Here is a 15983-nt window from a genome sequence, read left to right on the forward strand (position 1 = left end):
CCTGAAGCTGTCAATGAGTCATAGCAGCTCCTGTCCTTCCTGCTTGTTCTGAAGGTCTGAAGGTCCTTCTCCCTGTATGTTTCGAACCCTTCGAAACCCCTCCTTTTGCTCCCATCATTGTCCCGCTTTTCGGTCAAGGAATTCATCTCGCCAAAGACGTCCAAGGACTCGGACCGTGCGCTGCTGTCAGTGTTCCCAGAATACCTCTTCATGCAAGAGTCCATGGGATCATTGCTTGAGTTACTTTTATCCTTGCTCTGCACCCACTGCTGGGTGTCAGAGAGAGACAACGTAGACAAGGTATCCACTTCGAAGTTGCTCTTGGAAACCTTGTGCCCACTGGTTTCACAATGCTGGTGCTTCTGTTTCTCCTTATGCTTGCTCTTCTCCGTCAGCAAGGAGAGCTCTTTGTCTGAGACGTTTAATCTGTCACTGACCGAATGGCTGGTGAAGCCAGTGGACTTGCTTGCGAAGAGACTGCTCAGGTCGTCGTGAGCCCCCAATATCCGCTCATCCTTGTGTTTGTGCTTATGTTTGTGTTTCCTTTTGTGAAGTCGGCCACTGGGTATGCTTGTCCCTGCGGCCTTCGGAGAGGTCAGTGAAGAATGCACATCCCCGAGGCCAATCCCTACCGGTGTCTGCAGGTGGACCCCATGCTTCACTTTATGCTTGGCAGTATTGGGCATCTTCATGTGGGAGCTTGCGTGGAACTGGGGAGGAGGCACGGTGGGCCTCATGAACGGGGAAGCTGCTCCGAGGGTGTGAGACAAGTACAAAGGAGCAGGATACTGACTGTAGTAGCCAAGGTTCATCATAGGCATTGATGTGTAAGGCATTCCATAGGGTGCATAGTAACTCCCACTGGGAATAGGGTAACCAAACCCTTGTAAGAAAGGCACCTTCGTCATGGTGTCATTGGTTTTGGCAGGTCTACCACGCTTCTTCTTAGACTTCATGTCGGACGTCCTGCGAAGATACAGCAAAGGGTCATACTGGATATATGGCATAGGGTAATAGTGATCAAAGTTAACCCTGAAAATGCTGGGATACGGATTCTCGTGGTAAAATGTGTAGCTGCGGTGAGAAATCCTGAACACTTGGAACTTGCTGATGAGCTCTTCCAGGTCTGCAAGGAACTGGAGGTCATCTCTGTTCTGCAGGTTCTTCCTCTTCCTCTTGTGCTTTGGCTTCTTCATAGTCTCATGAGTGAGAAAGTTATCGACGATGAGATGCTTCTGCCGGTGACTGTGCCTGTTCTTAGTGCTGGTGTCGGACTGAAGGACCTCTGGATTGTCCAGGCTGCAGAAGTCGAATGAGTATCTTCTGCGAGACTCCGAAGTCTTCTCCGCTTGGTCGGACGTACTGTTGTTGTCAGTACCGATCCCACTGTCACTCGGTATAGTTTCCTCGCTGTGGGATTCGCTCACCGGAGACAGCGTGACCTCCTTCAGGGAACCTATATCGCAAAGGTGGGAAGGAGAATTTGCCATGAGCCGGGGTGGGGACAGCTTCCAAGTCCCGCCGTGTATTCCTTTCTGAGTTTTTGTGGGAAGAGCGCTGATGGGCTGTAGATTTGGCATAGTCTTTAACTCTGAAAAATTCATTTCAGTGCTGGCAGGGCTAAGGCTGCCGTTAGAGCCCACTAACTGCGTCGAGAGAGGATGGACGGCTGCTGGTGATGATGATGATGCCACAAGGGACTGCAAGGTAGAAGGCACTGCTGGGTTTTCTGGCTGGCTGGATACGGGCCTCAAATGTTTCATGGCTGTCTTCGGGTCTTCCAGTGGAGGCTGAAGTTCGGATCTTGGCTTTCTCCCCCTTTTCTTACCAATGTAGATAGTCCCCTTCTTGCTCACGTTTATTTGCTTCCCTAGTCTCGCATCGATGGTGGGAGCCCCTGTGTTGGCTGGCGGCTGCATTTTCATCTTCAGAGCCATGCTACTTGAGCAAGATAAGATCTGGCTCAAGAGGTTTTTCCTCTTGAGGCTCTTCATTTTGTTAATGGTCTTGATGGTCTTCTTATCAAGAACACCAAGCTTGCCAACCTTCTTGTGAAATTTCAGCTCGCTGATAGTGTTAGTATCTTCCCCGGGGGCCATCTGGGCTAACTTCACCAAGTTCCTCCTCCTCTTCCTCTTCTTCGTGCCAGGGAATTCCCGACTGATGGGGCTGACGGGGCTGGTGGACGTTCCTTCGTGGATGGTTTCGACAGTGAGCAAAGGCTGTTTCTTTGGTCGCCCCCTCTTCTTCTTGATGGGAGTAATCACAGTAAGACTGTCTGTATTGGTATACAGAGGACTGGATGGTGTTATGGGATAAGCTGAGGGAGGTTCTACCACCAGTTTCTCAGGGAGGCCTAGAGAAGGTTCCCGGAGCACATTTTTAGGTTTGCTACACGTCCACCTTCGCTTTGCTGCAAACTTCGGGTGCTGAACCTCCGGCTGCTTGCAAGGTGTCGGGGCATTGTGTGTAACGGAAGCAGATGTCATGTGTGTAACTGAAGCAGACGTCACAACTGCGGACTTTCTGAGCCTGGCGGTGTTGGCCGTGGGAGGTTTGCTGACTATCTCGTTGCTTTCCACTGGTACCAACGGAGGCTCGCTTTCCATCGCTTTCCCTTGCTTTGTAACTCGCAGGTCTTTCTTGCACGCCTCTGCCTGTGCGTTAGTCATGCTGGCTACATCGCTGCTCACAGGATGCCCGGAAGGAGAGGTTTTCTCTGGGACACTCTTGTCGACAACGGCTTTTGCAGACTGCCGTTTCTTCCTTTTGTGACCAGGTGTCTCCACTACTGGAGTCTTGATTGGAATAGTAATCCGTACGTGACTCGAATCGTTTTCAGACGTGTTGGCAGAATGTGCGCTTTGCCTGGGGGGTGATGGCTTGGTTGAGCTGGATTCCTTCTTCCCTTCCATGCTGTCGTGAGTTTTGGCTTCAAATGACTTCTGCGGATTTTTCAACCATTCTAAGTCTGCATTTTGGATGGTTTGGTTGACCAAGTCTTTCTTACTGGATTTCTTCTTTGTGCTGCCAGTGGGCTGGTTGAGGGCTTCTACCTGTCCCTCTCCCTCTTGACTCACTAGGGGCGGAAAACCATTGCAATCAGACAGTTTGTTTGGCTGGGAAGTTGCGCTGAGGCTATTTGACCCTGGGACTGCACTGCATGCTGCAAGGTCTTTATTATTACCGTTTGACAACTGAGCCCAGGTGCTGCTGGCGTTAGATTTCTTCACTTGGGACTTGCTGAAAGATACAGTGGGCTCCGAACCAGGGATCTTGGTGGCTTCTCGGTGTGGCTCTGGGGCAATGAAGCAGGCTTGAGGAGCTGGCCCAGATTCAGAGCTCACCGACCAGTCGAGATGATGCTGGTTGTTGCTTTTTTGCTGGTGCCGCGATTTTAAGGTGTCACTGGTGAAGTCTTGCTGGAGGACGGGATCATAGTGCACAGCAGAATGTTTTTGCAGTCTGTCATAAACCTGGGAATGAGAAAAAGACAAAAGGAGAAAGAAAAAGGTTAGGGCTTCTGATCCCTGAAAAGAATTTACCAGAATGGGTTTTTGTTTTCTTTAAAAACAAAAACAAAACAAACAAACCCACAATATAATATATATTCTTATTCTAAATATATATTTTAGGGAATAAGCAACTTGTGGGTTTTTGGACTGCAATAAATACAATGGTACCTTGGAAGTCGAACGGAATCCACTCCGAAAGTCCGTTTGACTTCCAAAACATTCGGGAACCAAGGTGCAGCTTCCGATTGGCTGCAGCAAGCTCCTGCAGCCAATCAGAAGCCGCGCCAGATGTTCGGGTTCCAAAGAATGTTCAAAAACAGGAACAATCACTTCCAGTTTTCAATTGTTTGGGAACCAAGACGTTCGACTCCCAAGGCGTTTGAAAACCAAGGTATGACTGTAATTGTTTGTTTGTTCTGTTTGTAAAAGGGGGCTATGTACAGAACAGAACAACCTGGGACTAGTGAACTTAAAACAGCACCCTTCTATTCTTTATGCCCCTGTTTATGCACTGGAAGAACATACTTTCTAGAGAGAGAGAGGATGCCTATCCTTTCCATGCAGAGATAGCTATGACTATACTTTCTACAGTGAAAGAGATGGAAGAACCTTTATACTAGGGGTCAGCAACCTTTTTCAGCCATGGGCCGGTCCACCATTCCTCAGACCATGTGGTGGGCCGGACTATATTTTGAAAAATAAATAAAAAAGAACGAATTCCTATGCCCCACAAATGACCCAGAGATGCATTTTAAAGAATTCATGCTCCAAACTGGGGGAGAAAGAAAAAAAAGATTTCGGTACAAATCCAATGCTTGCTGTCACATTCTCTTGACACAGCAGATCCATTAAAAAACAAAACAAACCCCTGAATATCCTGGCTCCCATTCGCCTTTCTTTTCCTAATTCCATTATTTCCATTATTTCCGAAGACTTTACAAGAGCAAGCATAGCATTTTCTCATTTAAAGGTAGCATTTTAGAAAAAGGGATGCCACAGACCAGGGATGGGCAGGAGGTAGGCTGGAATCTGGTCTCGGTTGGCAAAGATTTCCAATTCCCAGTTGCTTAACAAGAAACACAACAAAATGACCACCCCCAACACCCCGAAATTGTATTCTTGAAATTAAGAAATCTTGCAGGAAGAACACCAGGAGTGAAAGGATCCTGGTGCTCAAAAAACAAATTTATGGGCTCAGAAATGCTCATGTTAGTCACTTTACACCTGGCACCAACTAGCGGATTTCAGTATTCTAGTAAAAAGGAACAAGCAAAGGTATATCCTGCAAGCCTGACATATGCCCACCACCCCAGCTACAGAGAAATGAAACAACAGCAGGTCACAGTGGTTAGAGCAAGCTCTTCCAGTCCATTCAGATGTGTTGGTCTACTGCTCCCATCAACCAAGTTGGAGGTTAGATTTCGAGTTACCACCATTCCGGTCAAGTTGCCTTCTTTTGGATTGGACCAAATCTGACCCAATTCACAGCCCTGAATTTCAGGTTCTGCCTCCAGAATCCAGGTTCCTGCTTTCTACCCTGATACTGTAAGATTCTCTTAGTTTCCTCATACTTGTCAAGGCTGATCATTGCCGGGGTGTGTGTGTGTGTGCATGTGCGGGAGGACAGGGATATTTCCGCGTGCTCGACTGCTGCATGGTAACCAGAGATCCTGTGACTCAGAGCAGGTTGAGTTTCATTAGCTGCAACAGATACGTGTAGACTGTTTACTCAGAATAACTGGCACAGCGAGCTGAAATTAATGCACTCAGAGTGCATTTTGCTCCCAGTGTCTCCATCTGGCTCTCTGCCTGATCCTGTTGCTCCTAATGTTTTGGCTTCTCTTTGCCCCGCTGGGTGAACTGCACTGTCAAAAGGCAGAGAGGAGAACAAGCACAAAAGCAACAGCGAGCATGCCAAAGTAATGAGAGAGAGAGAGAGAGAGAGAGAGAGAGAGAGAGAGAGAGAGACTTTAAAACAACCACCACCAGCAGATTGGGTAAGACAGGCTAGATGGCAGTCAATGGTTTGCAGTATAGCGCATAGTGGCTAAGAGCCTGACCTTTGAATCAGGAAGTGTCTACTGGAAATCTCACCTCCACCATGAATTCAACAAGTGGCTTGCCTTCCTAGCCTCACCACCTGCTCTCTTCATGCTCTTAAACTTCTAAGAAGTGGCCAAAAGCTCTGTTCATATGTTGTGAGTGCTGCCATGTCTTCAATCCAACACATGAACCGATTGCTTACAGACGCAGACTTTGTTTTGCCTCGCTAGACGAATTTAATTCCTTCCACAGGTCTTTTCTTATAACGAAAAATTCATCTAGCGAATCCCATAGGAATGCATTGAATTTTTTTTGAATTTTTTTTTTGCCCATAGGAACGCATTAATTGAATTTCAATGCATTCATATGGGAAACCGCGATTCGCTAGACGAATTTTTCGTAAAACGCATTCGTCTAGCGAGGCAACCTCCGCTAGAAAAAACCTTTCGTTAAGCGGAAATTTCGTTAAGCAGGGCATTCGTTAAGTGAGGCACCACTGTATTTGGAATGAGTTTCTACTGAATAGGGTAGGTTATTAATAATCATATGTATATTAGCATCTATCTATCTATCTATCTATCTATCTATCTATCTCTATATATCTTCTGAGGCCCTCCTTCATGTGCCTCCTCCTTGAGAGGTCCAGAGGGTGGCAACATGAGAATGGGCCTTCTCTGCAGTGGCTCCCCATCTGTGGAATGCTCTCCCCACAGAAGTTTGCCTGGCACCTTTATTATACACATTTAGGCACTAGGCAAAAATGTTCCTTTTTAACCAGGCCTTTGGTTGATCTGATTTACATCCTATGCCCTTTTTAAATGCTTTTTTTGGGGGGGGGGGCTATTGGGTTGCCATTATTATTATTAGTAGTAGTATGTATTTTGTGGTTTTATATCTTGATTTTATTCTGTGAACTGCCCTAAGACCCCCAGGTGCAGGGCTGTACAGTGGTACCTCTACTTACGAATAACTCTACTTACGAATGTTTCTACTTACGAATGGAGCTCCGTCCGCCATCTTGGATGTGGTTTAGATAGGATTTTTTCTACTTACGAATTTTTAGATAGGGTTGCTTCTACTTATGAATTTTTTCTCCCAATGCATTCCTATGGGATTCGACTTACAATTTTTTTCAACTTACAAATGTGTGTTCAGAACGCATTAAATTCGTAAGTAGAGGTACCACTGTATATAAAATCAATCAATCAATATCACATTTTGTTCTTCTTTCCTTTTTCACTTTATTTTGGGGAACAAAACAAAACACTTTAAACTACTACTACTACTAATAGTGGCAAAAAGCTTGTCCTGACTAGGGAGCAGTAAATCACTTGTGAGGTGAACGGATCAGCAATAAGGTATTCCTGTTAAAACAACTGCCACGGCCATTGCATATTGGTTCAACATGTTGAACTGAATTTTACACTGAGGGCAGTTTTTAAGTGACTGGGTCAATGGCTGCTGTTATAATTCTGTCACTTCTAGGGAAAGGGTCAGCTTTTGGGTGTGTGGGAGCTGGGGGTGGGTATCCCAGTATGTATCGGGGTGGGTGGGAATCTGCCCAAACTAGATCTGCTGATGGTTTGCAGGCCTGGCATGGAGGGTTTGCTTAAACCACGGTTTCCCACTTCAAACATAATAGCAAACTATGGTTTGATGAAACCAGGAAGTGCTATGCACGAAAGAGAAGGAAGACACGTTGAGCCCACGGCTCATTCCTCATTCCCCAGCCCATGCATTGGAGAGTCATCTGAATTCAGCCATTATCAACTTGTGCTTTCCTCAGAATTTATTGTATGTATTGGCTACAGCAAATCCTTCAAATTGTCTCGAATTTTCACTTTAGAGGGCAGCTCTAGCAATATCCAGAAACTACCTACCGCGGCAAATGCTATCACTCTTAACATTTTAAAATCCTCAATGTTCTCTCCAAGCCGGAATCTTCAAAAGTGACTCAATGTTAAACTTTAGGGAAAACCCAACATTGCCACCAATGGCAGGGCAAGATGAACTATACTATCAACATATCACTTGTATCCAAGGATGAATGCGAGAAATTGAGTGAGGTACGCATTTGGTCACCATCTTTGTGGGCCAAGGGTCTGAGAAAAATGCAGCTTCTAGAAATTTGATTGGGATGAATGAATGAATAATTTCTTAGCCTTGGCTGATGCCTCCCTGCCTAAGAAATGATCTTCTCTATTTATCGACGGAACGCATCAAACTTTATGCAGACAGTCTAATCATCCTCTATTCAAACTCTTCTCTAATATTCAAGAACACCAACAGCTGTGACACGGAGGTGGTATACCAACCAAAGCGAGGTTACTCTGTAATCTAGAGATCAAGCATGCAGAGAAGAGATCGTAAAACAAGTTCTACGTGTTGTTTTTCGAGGTAGAAGGAAGATCAGCTCCTAATCTGCCCATAACCCCTCTCCCTAATGCCCAAGATCCACCTTCTCAGAGAGGCATCAGTTAGATCGTTTGGCAGGAAGCTGGCTCACAAATCAAAGTTAATACCTCGATGCCCTCTCTTTTAAAGCACTAGGCGATCCATCTGCAAAAACAACAACAACACACCACAGTTCCTCAAATGTAATTCTCTATTAAGAAGCTTTATCTGGATAGATAAGCAGCTGGTTCCCATGTCACTAATTGCTGTCTGCTGTGATTTTAAACATCTGCACCATTGTGCTAATCATTTTCATATTCTAATCACTCTGAATCTTGTGAGGAGCGGGGAAAATAAAATAAAATAAAAAGACATATCACTGATTGTTTCCCTGGGTTCATTAGTGCACAGCCTCCTTGCGGGAAGCATTAAAGGGCAAACAGAGCCTTGATTGGCTGCCAGGTCATTTCTGGGCCGAATTCAAGGTGTTCACATTAGTATTTAAAGCCCTAAATATTTGAGAGACAACCTCTTTTGGAAAATGCTGTTTAAGAAGTGTTGGCAAATGGAGTTGGCACCAAATTTCCACCTAGAATGAAAACTGAAGTGGATATGGGATGGTGATTAGGCAAAATATCTGGGTTGTGTTTTTTTTTTTTTAAAAAAAGGGGAATTTCGGTAAGATTACACAAATACCTTGTGTGAAGCTGACATATACCTCTTAGTCCATCTCTATCTCTATAAGACGTTTTCTTGGTTTCAAAACCTCAGACCCTTTTATTGGAGATGTTGGGGAGTGACAACGGTCCTGAAAGACCTACATTGGTTCCCAGAACGTTTCCAAGCACAATTCAAAGTGTTGGTGCTGACGTTTAAAGCACAGACTCATCCTTTAGACCTGAATGAATCTCTCCACTCCCATTGTTCAGCCCAGTCATTGAAGTCCACCACTGAGGGCTTTCTGCTGATTCCCTCACTGCAAGAAATGAAGCTACAGGGAAGCAAGCAGAGGGCCTTCTAGGTAGTGGCACCCGCCCTATGGAATGCCCTCCCATCAGATGTCAAGGAGATGAATAGCTATATGTAACCTTTAGAAGACCTCTGAAAGCAGCCCTGTATAGGGAAGCCTTTTAATGTGTAATGTTTCATTATGCTTTTATATATGTTGGTAGCTGCCCAGAGGGCTGGGGGAACCCAGTCAGATGGGTAGGATACAAATCATAAAATTGTTGTAATTGTTGTTGTTGTTGTTGTTGTTAATTTTGGGTCCCTACATGTAGATTGTGAGCTTTACATAAGCTATGCGTCCTTAGGGCAAGTTACACACACATCTTTAGTTAAAAGAGCTTTAGTTTCAAATTTCAGTCTATATTTAGTCCTGAACTGCTTGGTTTGCTTTTTAGCCAAATTCTAATGAAATATTGCTGTAAAACTGGCGGGTCCTCCCTCCCTCCACCCCCAACTTTGTCCATCTCTAGGGATGTTTTTTTCAACAATAGCCTAGCTATCTTCAGAGGGCAGTATTAGGAGGAACAGAGTCTGGGAAAATCCGGAACAATAGAATTCTTCTGTCAACTCTAACAAAGGGCCCGTCACTGCTGACATAACAAATCCATTTAAATATTGTGCCTGAGCGCAACACAGTTTGGCGGTCCGGTTTTTAGGCAGCTGGGTGAGAACAATCAGACCTTAAGTACAGTACAACAGTCCTACTTACAAAAACTTGACCCCTCCCACACCAAGCGGGTAACCCTTCTTTGAACAATGCGGCAATGTCAAGCCACTTTAAATGGGCTTCAAGTACTGCTTAGAAATGCCAAAGTTTTGCCACTGTAGGCAAAGAGCAAAGAGGTGGCGACGACTTTCAGATGGGATTGCTTCTGTGCATCTACTATTTCGTGCAAAGTAACTCCACCTTTGAAAATGTCCCCATTCCCTAACAAAGAACTTGTATTAATAACACAGTGTGGCTGGGAAGCCTCCCCTTTCCAGAGAGGGGATGCCATCTAACTTTCAAGGGCTTTAAGCATCAACACATCACAGGATGCAGGAGCACTAGAGGACTCCCATGAGATCTGCCTCTACTGATCAAGTGACCTTCACAGATCTCCAAGCCAGTGTTAGAAACTCAGACATACAAGCTAGGCACTAAATGGCCCCTTAAACCAGGGTTACCGTTGCCAAAATGCAATATGTAGTCAGTGGCATAGCAAGGTCAGGTGGTACCCGGTGCAGAAAATTTCTTGTCACCCCCACACACATTGAAATTTTTTTTTTTTTGCCTGCAAAAAGGGTTTGACAAGTAGGCGACTGTGGACAGATACTGAAATCTACAGGATGGGTTGTGTTTTGGCTTGTGTTATTTTATTTTTAACAGGCATGTCCCAAGAGACTGTGATCTACTCCCACTATTTAAAAACTGGCAGTGATCTACCCACCTGGGTGACACCCAGGGCGGCCCGCCCCACTTTGTAGTTGCCATTTGGTGGGCAGATGATCTGCTACCTTTTCTTAGGCAAGGAGCTATTTCCTTATCTTTTAATGGGGAAAATGTATTCAAATGAGGACCCCTACCTACTGCTGGAGGAGACTCTTGAGAGTCCCATGGACTGCTAGAAGATCAAACCTATCCATTCTTAAGGAAATCAGCCCTGAGTGCTCCCTGGAAGGACAGATCGTGAAGCTGAGGCTCCAGTACTTTGGCCACCTCATGAGAAGAGAAGACTCCCCGGAAAAGACTCTGATGTTGGGAAAGATTGAGGGCACTAGGAGGAGGGGACGACAGAGGACAAGATGGTTGGACAGTGTTCTCGAAGCTACGAACATGAGTTTGACCAAACTGCAGGAGGCAGTGCAAGACAGGAGTGCCTGGCATGCTCTGGTCTACGGGGTCATGAAGAGTCGGACACGACTAAACGACTAAACAACAACAACAACAACAACCTACTGTTAAGTATTGCAGCTTTGGAGGAGCTGGCCAAAGGACGCTTCTGCTCAGGCAACTGGCCAGTGAGGTTTTCATAGCTGATTGGGGTTTTTAACTTGGATCTTTCATGCTCCTGCCCAGAACTCTTACCACTGCATTGTGCCACATTTCAGTGTTAACTAGGTAAAGGTAAAGGTAAAGGTACCCCTGACCATTAGGTCCAGTCGTGACCGACTCTGGGGTTGTGCGCTCATCTCGCATTATTGGCCGAGGAAGCTGGCGTATAGCTTCCAGGTCATGTGGCCAGCATGACAAAGCCGCTTCTGGCAAACCAGAGCAGCACATGGAAACGCCGTCTACCTTCCCGCTGTAGCGGTTCCTATTTTATCTACTTGCATTTTGACGTGCTTTCGAACTGCTAGGTTGGCAGGAGCTGGGACCAAGCAACGGGAGCTCACCCCGTCACTGGGATTCGAACCGCCGACCTTCTGATCAGCAAGCCCTAGGCTCAGTGGTTTAACCACAACGCCACCTGGGTCCCTTCAGTGTTACCTAGACACTGCTTTATACTCCAGAGGTCTATGAAACTCTTCCACTTTCAACGTTCATGTCTAAACACTCTGCTAATTATGACCTCACTTTCAAATTATGCTTTAGGATTGCCATGTTCCCTCTGCCCACAAAATCGCTTTGCTGCGCTCCTATGCCTTTAAGAACAGCTTGATTTTCAGATATTAGCAGCTGATGGTGCTTATCTGCCCTGCTGCAAATACAGTGGTGCCTCGACTTATGAATTCGATCCGTTCCGAAGGCACCTCCGTAGGTCGAAAAATTCGTGAGTCGAAAAGCGCCATTGGAAATGCGATTTCCCATAGGAATGCATTGGAAACGGAAAAATTACGTAAGTCGAAGCAACCCCATCTAAAAATTCGTAAGTCGAAAAAACCCTATCTAAAACCGCTGCGGTTTTCGTTCGGATGTCGAGAAATTAATAAGTGTGTGGCCAGCCCCACTCGTAAGTCGGAAAATTCGGTTGTCGAGTCGTTCGTAAGTCGAGGTACCACTGTAGCTTCACCTACTAGACATCTGCGGAGCTCTTGCTGCCTTTGAAGGTGACCCGAAAACTACAACTAATCCAGAATGCGGCAGCTAGACTGGTGACAGGGAGTGGCCACCAAGACCACATAACACCAGTCCTGAAAGACCTACATTGGCTCCCAGTATGTTTCTGGGCACGATTCAAAGTGCTGATGCTGACCTTTAAAGCCCTCAATGGCCTCGTAGTCCTGAAAGACCTACATTGGCTCCCAGTATGTTTCCGGGCACGATTCAAAGTGCTGGTGCTGACCTTTAAAGCCCTCAACGGCCTCGTAGTCCTGAAAGACCTACATTGGCTCCCAGTATGTTTCCGGGCACGATTCAAAGTGCTGGTGCTGACCTTTAAAGCCCTCAACGGCCTCGTCCCAGTATACCTGAAGGAGCATCTCCACCTCGATCATTCTGCCCGGAAAATGAGGTCCTGTGCTGATGGCCTTCTGGCAGTTCTCTCACTGCGAGAAGTGAAGTTACAGGGAACCAGGCAGAAAGCCTTCTCAGTAGTGCCACCCATCCTGTGGAACGCCCTCCCATCAGGTGTCAAAAGAAATAAACAACTACTGTATCTGACTTTTAGAACACATCTGAAGGCAGCCCTGTTTAGGGAAGCTTTTAATGTTTGACGGACTACTGTATTTTAATATTCTGCTGGAAGCCGCCCAGAGCGGCTGGGGAAACCTAGCCAGATGGGTGGGGTATAAATAATAAATTATTATTATTATTATTATTATTATTATTATTATTATTATTGGCTCAGGAACAGACCAGACTAGCTTTATAGGTAAAATTAAATCTGTAGCTAAATCCTTTGCTGTAAAGGAAAACATCTCTATTTATTCTACTACCTTGCATTGATTTTGTTTTACCTTCTGAAGGGAGGGAGCACAGTTTCGGATCTAAAAAAGCCAATGTAAATATGAAGGCAAACAAATCTACCCTTGAAAAGTTCAGAAGACACATTTTGGATGTTCATTAATATTAACAGATTTTGAACTGCGCATTTGTACCCTTCCAAGAAGCACAGGAATGTTTGTTTGCATTTGAACATGTGCACGGGAGCCTTTGATCACTTGGCGGTACTCCGCGGCGCTCACCTACATTCAAGTCGTTTGTTTGCATTTGTTGATTTGCATTTTGTTCGGCTCTGGAATTTAGGAGGACAGATTTACAGGATGTTGAAGGCAGCAGCTTACTTGTCAAAGGTACCCAACAGGTTTCCGCAACAAGCAGCCGGCTTTCATGGTGCTGGGTGGCAGGAGAGGGATGTAGAAGCAGCACATCTCTGGGACCAAGGCCTAAGCAGAATCCTGGAGGCTGGAGAATCCAGAGTCAGGAAAGCAGGCATAGAAGGCTATGCTGAATGTTGCCCAAGGCAAACCCAACTCTGTTTCCCCAACTCCCATCATCCCTAGCTAGCAGAACCAGTGGTCAGGGGTGATGGGAATTGTAGTTCAAAAACAGCTGGAGACCCAGGTTTGGGAAAGACTGCTTTAGATAGTGCTATCAAGTCAGGGGAGACCGATGGGTTGTTTGTGATGGTTGAGTCAACCAGGAACAACCCTATGGAACTCTGGTTCTTTGATCGGTAAGCCCTGAATTGCTTACCACAAGAGGCAGCAGGTCACAGATCTCCAAAGTTCCTCGTTTTAGATCTGGTGGCTCCCAGCAACACTGCCTGGATGTGACAAATGAATGACAATCAGGCAAGCAAGCCATGAATTCATCTGATGAATTTATATGGCATCTTTCAATATGAAATCTTGAAAAGGGAAGTACTGGAAATCTTTCAGAAGCTAAAAGCTGAAGGTAACAAGGTGGACTTTCTGGGGAAAGGATTCCATAACCGAGAAGGCCCTCTCTCCGGTTCTTAGCTACCTCAGCTTTGAAGGCAAGAACATCTGGAGCAAGGCCTTGGATGAGGACTGTAATGGGCAGGCAGGTTGATGCAGAGGTAGATATTCTATCAGGTATCCCAGCCACATGCCTGGGAGGGATGGGGAACTTGGGGCCATCAGATATTGCTGGATGCCCAGTTCCCATCAGTTGCAACCTGCATGGCCAATGGTCAGACATGATTGGAGTTTAGCTTCAACAGCCACCAGAGGGCCACATCCCTATTTTAACCGGAAGAGGGAACAATTTGAATTGTGCTCTGACGCAAAGCAGCAACCAGTGTCACCTCGCAAGTACTGGTGAGATATGTCTCCGCCAACAGATCCCGGCCAGAAGTCTAGCAAGTCCGTGTTTTGGACTTGCTGTAGTTTCCAAGTAGCCCTCAGTCCCAGGTACAAAGCAGACCAAATGATGGAGCTAAAGTTGATTTGTAGATAACGGCAAAATTCTAACAAAACAAAAAAAAGTCCTTCCAGTAGCACCTTAGAGACCAACTAAGTTTGCCATAGGTATTGCTCATCTTCTAACATTGTGTATGCCATCAAATGCCAACGGTGCCCTTCAGCTCTCTATATTGGACAAACAGGCCAAACCCTCCGCCAAAGGATAAATGGACATAAATCTGACATCAGGAATCACAAGACAGAGAAACCAGTAGGAGAACACTTCAGTCTCCCAGGACATTCTATACAAGATCTCAAAGTAGCTGTTTTATTACAGAAAAAATTCAGAAACAGGCTGGAAAGTTGTGTTTCTGAAAGTTGCTGAATTGCAACTCATTACCAAGCTTAAAACCATGGAGAGACCTGGTCTGAATAAGGACACTGGATTCTTATCTCATTATACATGATCAAGCTTTCTTTAGCACCTCACCCCTTGCTTTTTCCTGCAAGACCAATTGCAGTCGTTAACAGTCATCAACAGGTTTACCACTCCTATCAGCCAATCACCCATTCCCACAACCTTTCTGAGTAATACCCCTCCCCACCCTCTCACTATATATAAGGGTCTGGTGACTTCTGTTTCAGTGTATCTGAAGAAGTGTGCATGCACACGAAAGCTCATACCTATGACAAACTTAGTTGGTCTCTAAGGTGCTACTGGAAGGATTTTTTTATTTTGTTTTGACTGCGTCAGACCAACACGGCTACCTACCTGTAACTAGCAAAATTCTAATTGATGACGGAACAATGCCTACCACCAGCACAACACAACAACAGCTGTCTGCTGTCCTGCAACACTGTGACATGCACTGGTGCAAGAACTCCTGCCACATCTCTTGCGCATCTCTCTGAACAACAACCACAACAAAAGTGAGCTAGGACCAGTCACCAGCTCTCAGCCTAACCTACCTCACAGGGTTGTTGTGAGGGTAAAGTAGAGAGGGAAGGGAGCCATCTTGATCTCCTTGGAAGAAGGTCGGATAGAAATATAACAAGAACAATAGCAGCAGCAGCAATAGATGATGAACATAGAGTTTTACTCCCTAGGCCAGAGTATCTCCTGTACCTTCTACCTCTTTCTGCTCTGCCACTTCCTTGCTAAAATAAACAGAAGAAACTCACATGTATCATAAACCTGCTGTGCTCAGTGAAATAAAGTTCTCGGGGGGGGGGGAACTTTCCAGGTACTTCTGTGCACAGCGAAACCTGATTTTGCTGGTGTGAAAGGAAAAGGTAGAGCTACAGCAAATGTTGCAAACACAGAGAACGTGTCTCAGCCCGAGTAAATATTTAAACAACGGGTGTATAAAACAGAAGCTCTGGAAAGGAACCTTGTGCAAAAGCGGAGTGGGAGGATCTGCGTTAATCTTTCATAAACCAAACCTTTAGTTGCTTCTTCAACAAGCATCTAATTCTCAGCCAAGAGTTCTTATTAAGGGAAAGCAGATTGACAACTGTGCTAAAGTACGGCTTTAGAGCGCCAGTATTTCCTAGCACTTGATGAACAGAGGAGCCTGCCTTTGATTCGTTGTAAGGCAATGCCATAGGCTCAGGCTTCGGCGATTCTGCTTGCCTTGGCAAACGAGGTGATGCCCTCTGGTTGGCATGGCGAGCAGCCAGCCTTACTGCCAGCTCTGAAGCTAGAGATAATCCTGGCAGTTGCATGGCCATTCC

General features: G+C 45.7%; 1 protein-coding gene across 3 annotated transcripts in view; it reads right to left on the reverse strand.

Annotated features, from left to right (window-relative positions):
- Positions 1 to 15983, reverse strand: part of SETBP1 (SET binding protein 1) — a 261035-nt gene that overhangs the window by 79658 nt on the left and 165394 nt on the right. For all 3 annotated transcript variants that reach the window (XM_035100397.3, XM_035100398.3, XM_035100402.3), the window contains one exon: positions 2 to 3476. In XM_035100397.3, the coding sequence (XP_034956288.3) occupies positions 2 to 3476 (3475 nt within the window). The remainder of the gene's footprint in view (position 1; positions 3477 to 15983) is intronic.

This window comes from Zootoca vivipara, chromosome 10, assembly GCF_965207765.1.
Source record: "Zootoca vivipara chromosome 10, rZooViv2.hap1.1, whole genome shotgun sequence".
NCBI lineage: Eukaryota > Metazoa > Chordata > Lepidosauria > Squamata > Lacertidae > Zootoca > Zootoca vivipara.